Genomic DNA, 19,790 nt, shown 5'->3' with positions numbered 1-19,790 from the left:
CAAATGCCGGGCATGGTAGCACACGCTGTAATTCCAGTTGCTTGAGAGGCTGAGGCAGGAGGATCACCAGTTCAAAGCCAGCCTCAGCAAAAGTGAGGCACTAAGCAACTCAGTGAGACCCTGTCTCTAAATAAAATACAAAATAGGGCTGGGAATGTGACTCAGTGGTCCAGTGCCCCTGAGTTCAATCTCCAGTACCCCCCCCCCAAAAAAAAACAACCAAAAAAAAAAAAAAGACCCAGAGGCATCAAAGAAAAAAATTGAAAGTATAAATTGATTTTTTAAAAAATTAATAAGGATATTGAGGAAGAAATGCCCAATGAATTCTAAAGCCCCTGTTTTACACATACAAGGAAATAAATTAAAAGTTCATTAGGAAAATTTATAGTCAAACATTAATCTTAAAAGCTAAAGGGTAACTTCAAATAACAGAAATAAAATCCATATCTTTCAGACCAGTAGAAGAAAAAAATGAAATATGTAAATTTAAAAATCCAAGAAAGGGTAGAAAAGAGGCAAAAAAAGGGAAAAAATAGTCTGGTGAACACAAAACAAAGTATTATTGTTACCGCTGTTGACCGGTGACGAGTCCTTGCTTCCCCAATGTTGAAGAATAACACCAGAGAGCACGCCGAGGCAAGGTCAGAGTAGAAATTAGAAGTTTATTAAAGGACAGCAGAAAAGACTTCTCCCGGAGGAAGAAGGGGACCCAAGAGGTGGAATCCGTGGAAGGGATGTTGTCTCCCCTTTTTATAGTTCTTTCAGTGATGGAATGTAGGTGGGAAGGCCCGAGGGGTGGGACACAGGTGGGCCAAAAAGTAATCTGGTCAGGAAGGACTTCTGAGTCAGCACCTTTTTGATGGGGGCTGTTCATTAACATTTCTTTGAGGTGGACTTTGGCCTAGGGCCTTTTGGGACTTCATTAACATTCCATGAGTTGTCCTGTGTTTTCCCGAGTCATTCTCCGCACGGCCTCCATTTTAGATTTCACTCGATATTAGACCCGATTTACCTAACTACACTGACTACCTAATTTTAAATCTGGCTTCATTATGACATAAAGAAACCCAGAAACATCAAGAATCATAACATTTACAAGGAGACTGAATTTACCTAATAAGTAACAGAGAGCATCAGAGCAGATGAAAACAATATCCAGCTATGTGTACCTTATGCAAATTGCTTCTAAAACAAACCAACATTAAAAGATCAGAAGATTAAAAATACTCCCTGAAAGAAAGCCAGATTAGCAATATTAATGTGTTACTATTAGGTGGAATATATTTTAAGGGAAAATTATTAAAAGACGAAGTTGAAATTACAAAAGAATAAATAGAACCCTCTATAGACAAGATAGACATCTTGGACATGTATGCAAAAGGATATAATACAACCAAGGAACATATGTAATTACCATAATAGGACATTTAAATACTTCTCTTTCAGAGCTGACAAGAAAATCTGGGTATCATAAACAATTAATCTCAAACAAATATACACAAGTTAAATACCTATATAAATACTATGATTAGATAAATGTTATATATTTATGTATATTATATATGTGTACATACACTCTTCACCTAACAAATATATATACATTTATATAAAATACTAAAGTATGAACAGAATATTTCTATGTATTGATAGCATACTAAATCACAAAGAAAGATCTTCCAAATGTAACATATACATCATGATTTTTTTATTTAGAGCACAAATAAAGAATTAAAAATAAAAAAATACATGCATATACATGCAAAAAGTTGTATTCTTAAGTTACACATGAGTCAAAGACATAATCACAATAAATTTACAAACAACCAGAAAAACAGGAGATTCCAAAATTCATGGGAAGCAACCAAAATATTCAAGGCAAATCTTAGCCTTATGTTTTTACCAGTAACAGAAAATATTTATGTAAGGGACTATTGCAATGGGCAGTGTTACTATTTCTAGTCCTTCTACAGCATGATTGCTGTTCTTTGAAGTTATGTGTTGCCATGTGACTTGTTTCAGTTGATGAATGTGGTTGGAATGAATTTTCATCACTTTGAGGCAGGAACTGTATGAGCTAAAACACAGTTGACCCATATCCTTTTTCCTTTCCTTGGCAATTATAGAAGCTTGGAGATGGTGTGAGGTCCCCCTTGGCTAATGTACCTGAGCAGGGATGTCAGTTCTTCTGAGGCCCACATCCCACTTCCTCTGATTTTTGTCCACTTGCATAGCGCAACAGCATCAAAGGAACTTATTGCCACCGTTGCTTTTCTAAGTTAAGCTTCCACAGTTATTTTCAGAACTTCTGTCTTCTACATGCTGAATTATTTTGGTTTTTCTTCTTTGGAATTGCATTTGCCATCTGTTGGCCTAATCCCTTAATGAGTCTGATCTTTTAAAAGTGTGTTTTATTGTTGTTGTTTTCTCTGTCTCTAGTTTTCTAGTAGCATCTGGGAGCTTTTAGACACTGTTGTCCGTGTATGAATAAAACTTGCTTCCGAATACCATCAAATTAAGTTCAGAGTCTGAAAACAGAGACTTTACACTGGTTATAAAGCTGGAAAATTGTCCTAATAATTAATTCTCCCCTATTTCACACATGGGAGCATCATTTAGTTAGCAGTCATTAATCTTTGAGGTTTTTGCATTCTGATTTGGTGAGGACAACCAAAGCTTTCATAAAGCATTTGTTGATGATTGAGGGACACATCTTTCTTTCTGAAGGTAAACTATTTCTTGAAGATAAAAAATGAGAATATGCAGTCATGTATCACTTAGCAATGGGGACACATTGTGAGAAATGGGTTGTTAGATGATTTCATCATTGTGAGGACACCACAGAGTATACTTACACAAATGAAGATGGCTACAATGTTGCCAGAGAACATAATCTTATGGGACCACCATTATATATGTGGTCCATTGTTGGCTGAACCAACACCTTGTGGAGCATGACTGACTGCACATGTCATCATGATGACACAATTATGATCATAGTCTCTGTGAGGATCTAGGATGATCCTAGATTGTAGTTGAAACACAGGTCATCCCATTATTGTTTACCGCTGTTGACCGGTGACGAGTCCTTGCTTCCCCAATGTTGAAGTATAACACCAAAGAAGCACGCCGAGGCAAGGTCAGAGTAGAAATTAGAAGTTTATTAAAGGACAGCAGAAAAGACTTCTCCCGGAGGAAGAAGGGGACCCAAGAGATGGAATCCGTGGAAGGGCGGTTGTTTCCCCTTTTTATAGTTTTCGGTGATGGAATGTAGGTAGGAAGGCCCGAGGGGTGGGACACAGGTGGGTCAAAGAAGTAATCTGGGCAGGAAGGACTCTTGAGGTAGCATCTTCAAGTTTGCTGTTCATTAACATTTCTTTGGGACAGGCTATCTTCAAATCTGTTGGGGGCTGTTTCCTAGACTTCATTAACATTTCAAGAGTTGCTCAACTTTTCCGGGAATTCATTCTCATGGCCTCCATTTTAGATTTCACTCGATATTAGACCCGATTTACCTAACTACACTGACTACCTAACTTTAAATATGGCTTCATTATGACATAATTATTATTCTTTTCTGAAAATTAATTATGTGTACAGACCACACACAATCATTGAAAGGTTTGTGTTGAACAAACTTTTGGAAACTTGAGAGTGACTTACAACTTCTAGAATGTGATGATGTGGCAGAGACTGGCATGCTGTCCTCTGGGTATTGCTTTTACTAAGACTCTAGAGTCACTCCCTTGCAGCTGTACCTGGGCTGTGAAGGGACCTAAAAGATCCACGGTATCAGGAAGGCCTGTTTCCGTACCATATTACCCTGTCACATAGACTTTCAAAAGATTTCTGGCTTTGGTTTTTATCACTTCTGTGTATTTGTGATGCTTTGCAAGGAAGTTTCATAAAAGCTCTGTAAATTACCAAAGAAAACTAACTTTTCTGAATTAAAGAAAGCTAGATCTATCACATTGCATTTTATGGTGAGAGAAACATTTTGAAGAAGGCAAGAAAATAAATTGTTCTAAATACATATACTTCAAAAGCTCTAGGCATCCAGTGTGATGGTAGTCAAAATGACAAGTTTTTTTTTTTTTTCCTAGCAAATCTCAAATTCTATCAGATTTATTTTTTCTCTTCTAAAGTTAAAAAAAAAACATTAAAGGAGTTTTAAATATGATCTTACTCTTCAAGACTTCAGCAGTGTTAGGTACTCGCTTTCAAAACAAGCAAAACTTGTCCAGAAAGTCTATTTGTTTTAGTTTTTTTTTTTTTAAACTTTGATTTTGTAAAAAGTTTCTGAATTTATTTATTTATTTATTTTATGATTTAAAAAATTAAAGCACTTTCCAAACCAAAATTGGATCTGTTCAGGTCTGACACAGACTGTGGCATTATTTCTTTTCAGTGTTTTTAAGAGTGGCATTGGCATTTGAAGAATCCAAATGGCCAAAAATGCAAAATAGCCCAGTGATAATTGTGCTGTTTTTTGTCATTGGCTGGGAAATAAGCATTGAATGAAGAGGCATTGTACTGTCAAAAATGTTATACCAGCACTGGCGACTTTGTTGATCTTGGAAGCTTACTATTTTCTGGTCTGTGCCTGGTGACCTTTAAAGTTCCAGTAATATTTTCTTGTTAATGAATTATACTTTATTGAAGGCATTCTGGGGTGCTGCAGTTGTATTTATCAATGGTTTTTATTTATAAGCCAAAATCAAACCAAAACAAAACAAAAACGGTACTCTGTTAGGTGCTGCCTGAGTCCTGAAAAGAGATAGTACAGCTTTGGAGGTTGGACTCTCAGGTGGGACTGCCTAGCTTTGAATCCTAACTCTATCACTTACTGGTGGGTAATTAAGGCAGATTGTCCTCTCTATGCCTCAGTTTCCTCATTTATAAAATAGGAATAATAACTACCTCAAAGGGTTATTTAATGATGAAATATGTTGTTATGGGTAAAGCACTTAGAGTAATTCCTGGAACTTAGTAGGTATCAATACTCTTAAGAAAAACTGTAGAAAGTTTCTTTATGATGGCAACAGTAGATGAGTTATTAATAAAAAAGAAAGAAAACTAACTCAGAGGTAATAATATTAAGAATTAAAGCTGGGTGGTTTATCCTATTTCTACTGTTGTTTTGATACATCCCATATCACGATTGATGAATGAATATCACAATACTTACCCTAATGCCTCACAGATGGATGAGGAGATCCAAAGAAATGTTAATTTCAACATGAAGGCCTCTCCAAATATTTAGCCAAAATTGCTCCTTCTATGTTACTCCCTATGTTGCTGATTTGTCATGATTTTATTTTTTATCTGTCATGATTCTTATCACACTAAGTCTTGTGTTATAGTTAGTTTACATGCTTCTTTCTCTAATTAGATAAGGTCTTGGTGGAGACACTGTCTTACTTTTTAAAAGTCATATAGCAGTCTGACTTGAACATAATAGACATGTAATAAGTATTTATTTAAAAGGGCTCTTATGAGTATAGCTTGCCAAAAAACAGAATTATTATTATTATTATTGCTATTATAACTACTACTGTATGAAACTTGATAGGGTATAATTACCTGAAAATTATACTCTATGAAGCTTGAATACAAGGAACAGTGTTGGGTGAGGTTAAAATGGTACAACCAACACAGGAATTGGTCCTGTGAGTTCTGGATTCATGTATTCTCTCTACATTATCCCCTTACATTAAAATGCAACACATCAGATATAGCAAATATTTTTCTAGTTTTATTTGGATTAGATATGAAATAGTCGATTATCATGAGATCTGCAAAAAGCCTTCAAATATTTCCATATTGCTACCGCATGCTTACTGAAATTTATGGAAATAACTAATTAGGTTCTTGTCTAAATTTCAACTACACCTTGGGGATATATATATTTATTCCTCTTTTCTTTTAAAGATATTTCATTCATACTTGCTGGTGGGACTGCAAATTGGTACAACCAATCTGGAAAGCAATATGGAGCTTCCTTAGGAAACTTGTAATGGGATCACCATTTGACCCAGCTATCCCACTCCTTGGTCTATACCCAAAGGACTTAAAATCAGCATACTATAGTAATGCAGCCACATCAATGTTCATAGAAGCTCAATTCACAATAGCTAAACCGTGGAACAAACCTAGATGCCCTTCAATACATGAATGGATAAAGAAACTGTGGTACATATACACAATGGAATATTACTCAGCATTAAAAGAGAATAAAATGATTGCATTTGATGGTAAATGGATGAAGTTGGAGAATATCAAGCTAAGAAACGTAAGCCAATCCCCAAAAAACAAATGCCAAATGTTCTCTCTGATAAGTGGATGCTGATCCATAACGGGAGGATTGGGGCAAGGGAAGAATGGAGGAACTTGGGAATGGGCAGAGGGGAGGGAAGGTGGGTAGGGTGCATGAGGACAGGAAAGATGGTGGCATGAGATGGACATCATTACCCTAAGTACATGTATGACTGCACATATTGTGTGACTCTGCATCATGTACAACCATAGAAATGTTTACATAGAAATGTAAAGTTATGCTGCAGTTGTGTACAATGAATCAAAATGTATTCTGCAGTCAGATAAACCTAATTAAAATAAATTAATTAATTTTAAAAATATTGCAGTGTTCCTTCGCTATGTGCTAGACACCATGTGGGGCACATGGACCTCAGGATTGAGAGGATTCAACTCTACACTGTATGGATAAACAGGAATCTCTACTAAGAGATGTAAGAGTCACTCAAACACTGTGGTCTGAATTAACTTAAAAACACAGTTGGGGATCCTTGATCTTAGATTTACACATTGATGATTTCTCATTCCTTGGGGTAATTGGCTCTATGATCTTGAATTAATGTGGTGCTCATCGTAGTGACTGTCAGCTGCACTGATTTAAAATCTACATTTAAAATATGTGGGGATTATTTCAGAGAAATTTTACTCAAGGCAAAGGGTAAGGAAGAATATGGTGGAGCCATTAGAAACTGCTGAGAGCTGCTATCATTTTCATGACTAAACTTGGGCAACTAATCCAGCTCATCCATGAAACTAGGAACTGTTCTCAGATTTCCTGGGAGAAGTATATCTATATGTTTAAGAAGAAACTATGTTACTTTTGCCATTCTGTTGCTAGATCAATGATAAAATTGATAACTAAAATGTGTAGATACTATTAAGAGATAGATGTAAAAATACAAATTAAGTTTATTTTATTTCTTAAAATTACCTACAGTGAACTTAGTGTAATTCTAAAGTGTAATGAATAGGGACTACTTGAACAATATGCATTTCTTTCCCTGGTTTTTTATAGATTGCATATGGGTGTTTCCCATGCCTTGATGGTGTTTCATCTGTATCCTTAAAGCATAAAGTTTCTAAAGAGACATATGTATTCATTTTAATATCTTCTTTATAAATCTCTGAAATCACCTTATTACTTCATTTAAAATAAAAATAAAAATATTTAAATTGAGCAAATATGCATGCAATTCTTTCAAAGTACACAGCTTAAAATTTGCATCAAAATAAAAAAATCAAGGCTGCTTAATTAAAACCCTAACACCATCAACCTTTTAAATTATGTGTTGGAGAGACTGCATCCTGGAGATACCGGCTTGAAAACAAGGTGCATTTTAAGTGTCTTTGGTATGTGTATATACACACCTTTTCAGGTGTGGGGGAAGAGGGCTCTGATGGAAAATAATGATTTAAAATTTCTGCGAACATGAATTATTTCACACTTTCAAAGCAGGAATAGGGCAAGTTTGTCTTTTCAGAAGAATAATGCAGAATAGAAATGTAAAATAGAATATTTCCCCTCTTTTCTATGTTTAAATTTCAATGAGTGCTTTCTTTTAAAATAAGGAAAACATTCATGATAATTGTTAATTAGAAAACGCAGTTCCAAAGCTTGACTTCTGGTTGCTTGGATGTGTTCTATAGACCATACTGGGTAAATGGGGGAGGAGAGGACTGTTTCTTTCCTTCATTAGAGTGCATAAATTTTGCAGTAAAAATGACTGCTTTTCTTTACATCTTAATTCTTGTTGTCCTCACTATGTGCCTATTCCCAATTTCTTTCACTAATGTGGAACCCAGCAGCTCTTTGTTCTCATTGTGTCTGTCGTCTCTCTTTCTTTGTGTTGCAGGGATACTGCTACCCACATCTGCCACTGAGCATGCGGAAAAAACCTTCAATAGATTTTTTACTTAGGACTTTCAGTAGTATCATTCCGCTTCTCCAGGTTTTAGAAATAACCAATATATCCAAAAGATAGAAGGAAACTTGGAAAGGTGATGGGAGATACAGGTGGTTGGGTGGTAGACTAGCAAGCTAGGACCCCAGGTAGGGAAGATCCGCGGTAGTTACCACATAAATTAATCTAATTTATTAAAGCTCTCACCAACCAAGTTAAATGCAGAACAGCCACCCTGCACTGACAAAGAAGCTAGAGGTGTAAGTTGACATCTAAGAAGACAGACACAAATGTTTCTGAGCAGGAAGTCAGGGAGCCAAATCTAAAGCCAATAGATACAATGTGTTAACAGTTCAAGGCGGATTCAGTACATTGTAACAAAGATTGGTATGTTCAGTCCCTGAGCAAGGACATCCACCAGATAGTTGTATATCATCTGAGGATGAGAATCAGCAATGTGAACTTTTCTCATAATAAAATATCAGTCTTTTCTCTGTGTCACTTAAAATGCTAAGTAAACGTTAACTGAATTAAACTTGATTCAAATGTCTTTTGTTGGAAAAAAATAAAAAGAGATTTCCCTATGATTTCTGAAAGGTTAGAGAAGGCTTGCAGGTGAGATTACAAAGTATGAAGTTCTGAGATTTTGTTTTTGACGCAGCAAGTATGACTTTTATAGCTTGTACGTTATTTAACAGATGGAGTGTTAAACAATGTTGCTCATTTCTCCCGGTAACGATTAACTTCAGCCTTTTATGTTCACTGCTTGTATGACCAGTTCTAAGAACGATGTCTGGTTCAGAGAAAGTGCTCAAAGATATTTTGTCTAATAAATGTATGGATAGAATATGAAAAACCAACTATCTTTTTATGGTGACAAATATTGGTGGGAATAGTTAAAATTTGACTATTTAAGAATAAGCTCTCGTGATTTTAGTATTTAGCAGCTCATCATTCTCTTAGTGACAGGGATTTCTTCCTTTTTCTCTTCAGCCTCTTTTTTCTCACCATTTTGTTTCTTCACCACCAAAGGCTACATCTACGGGTCTAGTTTTTGGTTCTGGGACAATGTTCCCCAGTCTTTCGATTTTCTACAGGTTTCACCAGTTCGTGACTAATAAATATTGTTATTAAGCCTAACAGTGCTTTCGGAAGAGAGCAAACCAGAAGCCCAGCATTTTTCTAAGGTATGCACCTGCTTTGGCTTTTTAGCACCCCACCCCTGGGTCTGCGATTTGCATAGTGCGCTTTCGGCTGCAGGGAGGAAGTGCCGGTGGCGGGAAAGTTCAGGTCAAGTCCAATCAGGCACCTGGGAGTAAGTGGCTTGGGTGGGAGTAGTGGCCTTGGGCTCGGGTCAGCGCTGCAGGTCCCGCCCACCTCCCGTGGGCCTCAGCCCCAGACCGCTCCTCCACCCCCGGTCCCGCCCCCCGGCGCCCGCGCCCCGCCTCGGGGCCGCGGCTAAAACCCGGAGCCGCCGCGGCGCCCAAGGGACTGGAAGGACGCACTGAGCATGTGCAGAATAGCTCGGCGGCGGCAGCCTCGGCCCGAGTCAGGGCCCTGGTGCTGATGCGAACTGCCGGGTGGTTCTCAGTCCCAGCGTGCTCGGCTCCCCGGATTGGGGCAGCGGCACAGGAACCCTAGTCTCCTCGCAGCCTCCGGAGTCGGCGCGGCGGCACGCACCCGCGGCGGCCGCGGCGCCCTCCGGGCCCACGATGATGGCGGAGCAGGTGAAATGCGCCTCGGCGGGGGGCGGTTCCGGAGCAGGCTCGGGGCCGGTGGTGAACGCGGAGCTGGAGGTGAAGAAGCTGCAGGAGCTGGTGCGCAAACTGGAGAAGCAGAACGAGCAGCTGCGTAGCCGGGCGGCCACTGCGGCCGCCGCCCCGCACCTGCTGCTGCTACCGCCGCCGCCGCCCTCCGCGCCGCCCCCAGCCGGGGCCTGCAGCCCGTTGGGTCCACGGAGCCCCCCGGCCGCTGCGACCTCCACCACTGCCCCGGGGGGTTTAGGGCTTGGGCTGGCGCTAGGCGCCGGGGGCGCCAGCACTGGCGGCGGCTCCAGCTCTGCGTTCCCGGGAACCTACTGCCTACCCAGCCCTGCGCCCTCCCTGCTCTGCAGCCTGGCACAGCCTTCGGAGGCGCCCTTCGTCTACTTCAAGCCGGCGGCGGGCTTCTTTGGCCCGGGTGGCGGCAGCTCAGAGCCAGGGGGCGCGGGGACACCACCGGGGGAAGCCACCGTGCCGCCCTCGCCGCCCCCCACACTGCTGGACGAGGTGGAGCCGCTAGACCTGGAGAGCATAGCAGCTTGGCGGGACGAGGACGACTACACCTGGTACTGACCACCTCGGCTCTATTCCCCAAGACCCGGGCCTCGGAGGTCCCGGAAACTGAGCGGAAGGGGGCAAGGGACGGGGGGGGGGGACCTGGTGGATACCAATAACACCTTCTTCCCCTGCAGTCCGCGGGCCGAGTGACCTAGCAGGTGTCAAGCTGGGCTATGAAGCTTTTCACAAAGGCAGAAACCTGTTTTCTGATATCTCAGATTGGTCCATCGGGGGATGAACTGGTCTCCTCCATCTGCCTGTGTTCTGCTTTTTGCTGATTATTGAGTCCCAAGCTCCTCGTTAGGGTTAACGGCAAAATCTCTGTCATCTTGCCGCTCCATTCTAGTGTGTGTATAGTGGGGGATGGCTGCTAGACAGGTGGGAGTGGGTAGGGGTTGGCTTGTGTCTGCGACTGTTACTCTTATTTCCTTCCAAAAGAATGCTGGACAGGATTTGCTTACTGTCCTTCGTGGCAGCCGAAGCCGCCTAGTGATGGATCTCTTCCTAGAGATTCCTTCTTGCAGTTAAGTTGTGCAGACTGTGCCTTCTTTCGCTGCATTTTCATTGATGATGATTTTTTTTTTCTTAGACTGACTTGCTTTTTAAATCTGCTGATGTCACTGGCTTTTCCATCAGGAATGGTGTCAACAATGAAGGCTTTTTGGGGAACAGAGTGAACAGGTTGAAGACACCTAGGAACCAAGGAACTTTAAGAGTTAAAATGTAGATAAAAGAAAATTGCTATTAGAGAAACTTCCTTTTCTTATTTTTGGAAACTTTTATAGTTGGTTATGGAAAACTTGAGACAGGCAACATTTATTCAATTGAAATTTGATTAGTGTGTTAACTTTCCGTGACCTAGTAATTTTTGGAGGAGGAAGTTATCAAATTCCATTATTAGGTGTTTTTCCTGATGCTCGTTCACAAATTGAGTCATTCAATCACTTCATATCTTTTTCTTGGTTCTGTATGCTTTCCTTGGCCACTAGACATACAGTGGGATAAGGTGGAGCTTGGGTTCATGCCAGGAAGTTAATAGAGATCTCCTCTTTGTAGCAGTGTCATGAAGAAGAATTGTGGTCCTTTTATCTGACACCATTCATATTTCTCCAAACTGGATTTTCCTTACTTTGTGTTCCTGTTGCATAATTGTACAAAAAGAAAACTGGAGATAGAGAACCTTATGATTTTTCTCTTGGGAACCAGTGTTCCTTTTCATTTACACTTTCATGTGACAAAGCACTGTAAAATACATTAGCTAATGGGTTTGATTCAAGGATTAAAACATCTAGAGCTGTAATCAGCATGTTCATCATTCTCCTTAATACTTTTTGGCAGCTCTGCAGATAGCTTAAGTTGTAAAAATTAAACAACACTTCTTGGAACTTTTAAGCCATTTTTAGACTCTGCACTTTATTTTTGTTGCTATAATGCCCAGACTTTATTTATACTAATTGTCTGATTATGGCACTAGAAAATGGTCTCTTGATGGTTCTTAGGTTTTCAATAATGACTGTAATCCCTTATCCCACTTTTAAATTATTTGAATAATTTAGTCCCTACTTGGCCTTTTTTGATGATGGTATACATAGACAGTGAAAGAAGCCTGTTTGTATTTTTGGTGGTGATATAGGAGAATAATCACATACTTTAAAAATATTATCATGTTTCCAAACTTACATTTAGCAAGAGTATTTGATTAGTAACTTAAACCATATTTAGTTTAGAATATTATATCTAGGCTTTTATTTTTTGTTCAGATAGCATTGAAGTAACTTTTTAAAAAACTAGTGGGGTTAACATTCATTCTTCAGATGGTTTAAGACAAATATAAATTAAAGTAGGTTCTATGAATTTCAAGTATGTAGGTGAATAAATTCTTTGATGCTTTACAAATGTTTCTATAGTCATGATACACTATTTGTAGATTATCTTCCTCAAAACGAACAGGAATAGATCACAGGTAGAAAAAGAATGGGATAATTAAGGTATTGGGATGGGCTTAAAAAAAATTTAAGGTTTCATCACAGTATTTTAAACATTAAGTGATTTTTGCATTGCAACATTTTGGTGTATTGACGAAAAAGTAATCAATGGGGTTTAATTTTTAAGGTTTAAGCCGCTGTTAATTCTTGCAGAGCACTGTAAAGTTCCTTTATTATTATAAATTTGTACATATTTCAGTTTATCCTGTGGTCTCACAATAGAGTGCTTTTCAATTGGATTCCCTGATATGTTTGCAGATGGCAATTAAAAAAAATCCTCTGCATATTAAGAAACAATCAGAGAGGATATATAGCACCCTGTTACTTGAAATCTATTTTAAACCGGAAGTGGGTATCAAGTCACAAGTAAAAGTTCATTTTCTTTTCTCCAATCTACTATCATGCCTCAGAATTAATCCTGTTAACACTCTGTAGATCCTTCATGATAAAAAGATAATTATCCAAATCAGTATACAAATATATGCATACCAGATTTTTTACACTTATCTTTTATTTAACATCTGTACATTTTTGTAAAAGTAGCTCCAACTCATAACAATTACATCATTGCTAAAGTAATAGTATTATGGAACAAGTTACTATTAGCTGTATCATCTAGTATTCATGCCTTTTTATGAAATCATTTAATGAAGTTAAACATTGGTATTTGATAATTTGTTTAGAATAGTACTTACTGCTAAAATGTCTTTAGGAAAGGGTTTACAAATGTATTGTCATTGAATAAGTATGTCTTTTCTAGTAAAGCCTTATGATATACTTTTATTGACTACTTGGACAAAATTTGGCTTTAGAATTATGTGTACATAGAATATTGTGAGTAATGGAACCAATTATTTCTCTTAACATTTTTTTTTTTCTTAACCTTTAAGTAGTTATCTTCCAAAAAATGTTTAAAGGTGGATGCTACATGCTCATAATCCCAGTGACTTGGATGGACTTGAGAGGCTGAGGCAGGAGGATTGCAAGTTGAAGGCTACTGTGGCAACTTATTAAGACCTTATCTTAAAATATAAAGGGCTGGGGATATAGCTCAGTTGTAGAGTACTCCTGGGTTTAATTCTTAGTACTGTACACACACACACACACACACACACACACACGTTTAAGGAGAAATGCATGTTCTACTTCATTTTGAAAAGCTTTTTAACAAAATTTTCATATTTAAATATTTATCTCAATTGAGTTTGAAATGTTTACTTTTGCTTTAATACAACCTGCTTATCTTAGCACAGTGCTGCTTGAGTTAAATGTCACAGAAAAGTAGACAAGAGTTCCAGAACTTTAATTCCTAAGTCCACTTGCTATGACTCTGTAGTAAAAGTTTATGTCTTCCTGTACTGATTTCTCAGTTATTGTACTACTAATTTAAGAGTTCTTCTCTTTAGATGATGGTTGGCTAGAATGTATAAAGGGAAATTCTGAGAGTCAGAAGCAAATAAGAAGCTTTTTTAAAAGGACTAAAATCTTGATGCATACATGGGACCTGGTTTGACTGGATGGATTTTTTAATCTTTATGAAAGATATGTTAAAGATCTGTGTGTCTGCCTCAGTGTCACAGGATGAGAAATATTTGGATACAAGCAAAGGAAATCAGATTGTTAGGAGGTGGCAATGTGAGCCGTCAACTATATGGTAAACCTTACTATGGCCTGTTGCAGCTCCCTTATTTCAATGTTGAGGGACAGAAGCTGCAAGGTTATGTGATTTACATGAGCTCTTCCAGCTGGTTACTGAAAGAGTTCAGACTGAAAATCAGAGTATGGACCCAGATTGACAAGTGTTTAGACCACTGATATCCACCCCTGTCCCCCAAACTAAGTTGTGACCTACTAGTGGGTCATTAGGTCAATTGAGTGTATTTACCAGCATTTAAAAAAAAATGAAGTGGAGTGGAATAAAAAGTTATAATTCATTGCATCACTCAACTTGTGTTGATTAAACATGTTTCAGTTTTACACATGTCCTGAGTTGTGTTATGGTAAAAGTTAAAAACATACCCATTTACACTGTTGAAAAGCACAGTGGATTTGGAGAAATTAGTTAAAAACAAAACAAAACAAAATAAAACAAAAAAAGCCAGCTCTCTGAAGAAAGTGTAGTGCCCTAGTAGAGGTCAAGCCTTTTATACCTCAGTCAAGAAGACATTTTTCTCTATGAGAAAATGCCAAGATGAAAATATGCTAGCCAATATAAAATACTGCCTTGTAAGGAGACTTTAGTGGAATGACAATTAGCAGAATATTGAGACTTCTGTGAAGGGGATGTGGCAGGAATTTTGCCCAACTGGAAGGGACAGGAGAAAAGTTGTTAATTATACTAGAGAAAATAGTGATATATACAAATTAATGGAAATTTGATGAATGAGATATTCATCTTCCATGTGTAACATTAAGACCCCAAACAGCTGGCTGAAATCATTGCCAGTTCTTCATCAAAGCTGTTAAACACCTTGTACTATACATATGGCACAGCTAAATTAGCCCACCTAAACTGTTTTTTGCATAATTGATTTTTAGTGAAAAGACCAGAGGGTGCTTCACTTTCTGACAATTCTAATTGAAAATGCACAATGTTAGGAGCAAATGGACTTGACGGAAATATGAATATGTGTATTTTAAGCGAGTAACTTTGAAACCCTGTAATGAGACACTGAAATAGAAGTTTAGATCCTTCCCGTGGGATGAGACGGGTGGAGGGAAAATTTTCTGTAGAACAATTCAGCAACTAAAATTTGGACATCATGTGTCTCTTAAATAGCTAGTTGTGTTAGGTTTTTGTAGTGGCTGCCTAGTTTGATCCCATTAGGAGCTAGGGAATCAGAATGTGTTTATGTGAACAAGACTGGTTGTGCTCCTCAGTGCTGATATTTCAGCTTTCCTTAAAATAAAAGTTGGGGTGATTGAAGGCTCCTAAAACTGTTTGTTGAAAATTATCACAAATCACCTTTTAGTGTTAGGTCTACAAATACATATTTTGCTTCCTGTACTATTGGTTTTATATTATTTGCAGAAGGATAACTTTAGAGCCAAACATATTTTGGGAGTTGGGGGATAACTGAGGTTTCTGTTTTGTTTTGTTTTTAATGACAGTTGTAATGCTTGATTTGAAACATTCAGCATCATTAAAGTAGGTTTACATTAGTTTTGATCTCCCAGTGTCACCACATATATCAAGTTGGGGGTCCAGAATGTGAAATGTATGTAAAAGAAGGGGATTCTTTGAACAGGATGAACTTTTGACACTTTCTAGGCATGTGCTTTGGAAGTTACTGAAGAAAAGTTAAAGAAAATTACACTAATATTTCAAGTGATAGTTTTCTAATATGTGAAGAGTTCTGAAGTTTTCAAATATTGCTGGATTTCAACTCACCATCAATACCGTTAAGGAAACTGATGTTGCAAGAGTAGTTTGTAAGTCTCTAGGAGGTCTGTGCACTAGTAATGGCAAAATAGGATCTTACAAATGTTATTGTTGGTAAAGACAACAAGTAATGTGATTTTTGTGATCTTTTAGAAGGTTAGAATTGTTTAGGAAAGATACAGGAGATACAGATGGCAGCTCTAAGTCTCTCATCTTATGAACACTTTTGCTTCTGCTACATTCCCTATTTAAATCTTTTATCTTTACCTAGGTTTTACATTGCTTCTCTAATCTTGGAGATATATTCTACTCAAGGAGTTGGTAGCTACAGGATCTCTAACTTTCTACATTTTTAAAAAATTTATTTAAATCCTGTTCTTAGTCTTGTCATAGAAATAGTAGGCTTTCCTGGACATATTATTTGGAGACTTGACTGTTGGTGATCACTTCTGTCTTCATGCCATACATTTGTGTAATGCTTCTTCAGTTTTATCAAAATGATACATGACATGGTATGTAAGGTCAAATACCTTTTAGCAAGGTTTGTTTCAGAAGGCAGCAGTCCATGTTCCTGCCTACTTCCAAGTCTTTCATACAGGTATCACTTCATCCTATTTTTTTGCTATTTGTTTAGAAATGAACAGAAGTCTTTATCTTTAAAACTTACACATCTGTAGAAATTAATGGAAAATGAAGACTACAGCTTTCTTTCCTTCCCCTCTAACTGCCCTAACCTTTCCCCCTCCTCATAATGGCTTTTATAGATTTTCTTTTAATCATAGAATGAATGTCTGGATTACAATAATACCTGTTACTAGTTGAGTCCTGTTAAACATATGCTGCATTTATTTTCTCGTATTCTTTTGTCTCCTCTCTCTCCCCTTTACTTTTGAAAATTCTTTGTCACAAATTATTTTCTCAAACATTCCAGTGGAACCATAAAATTCATCAGTAAAGTCCTACACGTTTGTTAATCTCTTAAATGTGCTTTCAGAAATTTATTTTGTAGTGGTATCCCTTCTGAAACTCTTAGTCATGTTTCTTCCGTCTTTAGTGTTTGCTCACTAGGCTGGGTGCCTAGTGCTGTTGTCATGGGAATTTCTTCAGTTTCTCGCATATGTTGAGTTCCCTATTTAAATCCTTTATCTTTACCTAAAATAAGTGAAATATGAAAGCTATTGGAATCTGAATAGCTTTCTGAGAAAGCGGACACACATGACAAGCATATTTTGAGATTCTGCATATTTGAAAATGTCTGCCCTTGCATAAATTTTGTAGTTGGGTTGGGTATGAAAATCTAAGCCAGTCATTTTACTTTTGAAGGCATTTTTTGGCAGTAATTTTTATTATGTTCTGGCTATTGAAGTCACTGTAATATGAATAGCTTTGTAACTTTTTCTTCAGCTTTGTTTATCCCTAGTATTCTAACATCATGATATACCTTGGTATGGGTCTTTCTGTTTTTTATACTGGACATTTGTAGGTGCTTTTGTTCTGGAATCCCATGACCTGCCTTTAATTCTGGGAATTTTCTCCCTTCTTCAACTTGATATTCCAAACTCATTTATTGACACTTTTGCTTCTGCTACATTAGTTTCATTTTCTAAGAATGAACAATCTGTTTATTTTTAAATATTTATATGTGTGTATGAATGCAATATTTTCTCTTAGATGATATCAGTTATAGTTGTGTTGGTATTTTCATTTGTTCCTTGTGTGTTTTTTTTCTCCTGTGTTCTTTTTCTTGTTATTTTTTAATCTAAGCAATTTATGTGATAGGAGTATTCCATATATTAGGTATCATTGGTTGTCTATTCATAACCAAAGAAGGTATTGAAGTTGATCTAAAGATCCAGGTGGGTGGAGCTCATTGACTGGTACAGTTTATCAGTAATTGAGAGGGTAACTAGAAGGAAATGTTGGAATATTTGAAACACAGAGGCAAGATGGTTGGTAGAAGATTCCTAGCAACAGAACATATTGACAGGAAATGCTGGAGATCATGGGCAGTGGTGCCTCAGACAGTAGTTTCAGGTGGTAGCAGAGTGAAACTTGAGAATAAGCAGAGGCTCAGAGACATGCATTGTGTGGGTAATAGGGAGCAAAATTGATTAAGTCTAGAGATAAGGAAGTACCACAGTTGATTGATTAGTGGCTCATTTCTGTTAGGACTGTGGCTGCTGCTTCTCTTTCTTTGAACATATGGTAGATGGTAGCTCTGAGTCTCTCATCTTAAGAATACTGAGGGATGGGAATCAGTTCCCAGTCCTTGTGACCATTTTTTAAATGCTTTACTGAAGTATACTTGGTATATCAACTGCACATATTTAAAATGTACAACTTAATAGTAATATGAATATACCCATGAAACCTTCATAGTGATCAAGATAGTGAACATACTTCAACACTTAAATTGACTGTGGCTCTTTGTATTCCTTCCTTCCTAATGCTATTTAACTTTAAGACTAGTTTGTGTTTTCTATCATTTTTATATTGGTGAAATAATACAGCATGTATTCTTCATGGATTTGTTTTAGTCTGGTTTTAGAAGTTTTATTCCATGAGTCAGTAGTTTTTTTCTTTTTTGTGTGTGGGAGCTATTATATTGCCTGGATAGAAACATGGTTTGTTTATCCACCCATCTTTTTTAAAAATATTTTTTAGTTATAGGTGGATGTAATGTCTTTATTTTATTTTTATGTGCTGAGGATCGAACCCAGTGCCTCACGCATGGTAGGCAAGCTCTCTACCTCTGAGCCACAACTCCAGCCCCAATCCACCCCATCTTTTGGTGGGTATTGGGTCGTTTCAATTTTTGGTTGTTAGGAATAAAACTATTGTGCATATTTATGTATAAGTCTAAATTTCTCTTGAGTAAATAAATAATGACTCAAGTGGCTGGAACAGAGAGTGAATGTGTGTTAACTTTTTAACATGCTGCCAAACTCTTTTCCAAAGTGGATATACCATTTTGCATTTTTACCAGCAGTAGAAATTTCAATTGTACCATGTGTTCCTCAGAACTTACTATGGCCAGTCTTTTTAATTTTAACCATTCTAATAGGTGTGTAGTAATATCTTATTATGGTTTTAGTTTGCATTTCTCAAATGATTAGCATCTTTTCATATCCTGTTTACTACCAACAGATCTTCTTTGGTGAAACATAGTCAAATCTTTTGCCTTGATAAAATTGATTATTGAATTTGCAGATTGTCTTACATATGCTACATACATGTTCTTCATCAGACACATGATTTGCAGTTTTTTTCTTCCCAGTTTGATTTGTCTTTCATTCTCTTTGTGTTTTTCAGAAAGCAAAGTTTTCATTTTTTTACAAGTCAATTGATAATTTTTTTTTTCTTTTATGGATCATGCTTTCAGTGTTAGAATTGTATCTAAAAAATATTGGTTGGCAAAGCCCATCATACATGGTTTGCCCATCTATGGTTTCTAGCAAAAGTGTTTTACAGTTTCAAATTTTACATTTTGACTCATCTATTTTGAGTTAATTTTGGATGTTGTGTGAAGTATGGATCAGAGTTTCCTTTAAACTTTTTTTTTTTTTTAATATGGCCATCCATTATTCATTCTGTTCCAGCACCATTTGTTCAAAATGCTGTCCTTTCTTCATTGAATTCTCTTTGTACTGTGTTAAAATTCAGTTTTTTATTTATGTCTATCTCTGAATTTTATTCTTTCCCCATTGATCTCTTTATCTTTGTCGTACTAATCTGTACTTACGTAGTTTGGTCATAAGGCTCAATTACTGACAGCTTTCCAACTTTGTTTTTAAACAGTTTGACCATCCTAGGATTTTTTGCCTTTCGTGTAAATTTTACGTTCAGCTTCTATATTAAAAAAAAAATTTAAATCCTGCTTAGATTTTCATTA

General features: G+C 37.3%; 2 protein-coding genes across 3 annotated transcripts in view; both read left to right on the top strand.

Annotated features, from left to right (window-relative positions):
• Scel (sciellin) overlaps positions 1-9,854 on the top strand; it is a 104,169-nt gene extending 94,315 nt beyond the window's left edge. The window contains exons 31-33 of the mRNA XM_027941563.2: positions 9,207-9,319; positions 9,426-9,528; positions 9,613-9,854. Coding sequence (XP_027797364.2) covers positions 9,207-9,319; positions 9,426-9,528; positions 9,613-9,854 — 458 coding nt within the window. The remainder of the gene's footprint in view (positions 1-9,206; positions 9,320-9,425; positions 9,529-9,612) is intronic.
• Slain1 (SLAIN motif family member 1) overlaps positions 9,724-19,790 on the top strand; it is a 56,530-nt gene continuing 46,463 nt past the window's right edge. For both annotated transcript variants that reach the window (XM_027941600.3, XM_027941599.3), the window contains exon 1: positions 9,724-10,539. In XM_027941600.3, coding sequence (XP_027797401.1) covers positions 9,926-10,539 — 614 coding nt within the window. In that variant the 5' untranslated portion in view covers positions 9,724-9,925. The remainder of the gene's footprint in view (positions 10,540-19,790) is intronic.

Source organism: Marmota flaviventris, chromosome 4 (genome assembly GCF_047511675.1).
Source record: "Marmota flaviventris isolate mMarFla1 chromosome 4, mMarFla1.hap1, whole genome shotgun sequence".
NCBI lineage: Eukaryota > Metazoa > Chordata > Mammalia > Rodentia > Sciuridae > Marmota > Marmota flaviventris.
This window is presented reverse-complemented; position numbering and strand designations above follow the sequence as displayed.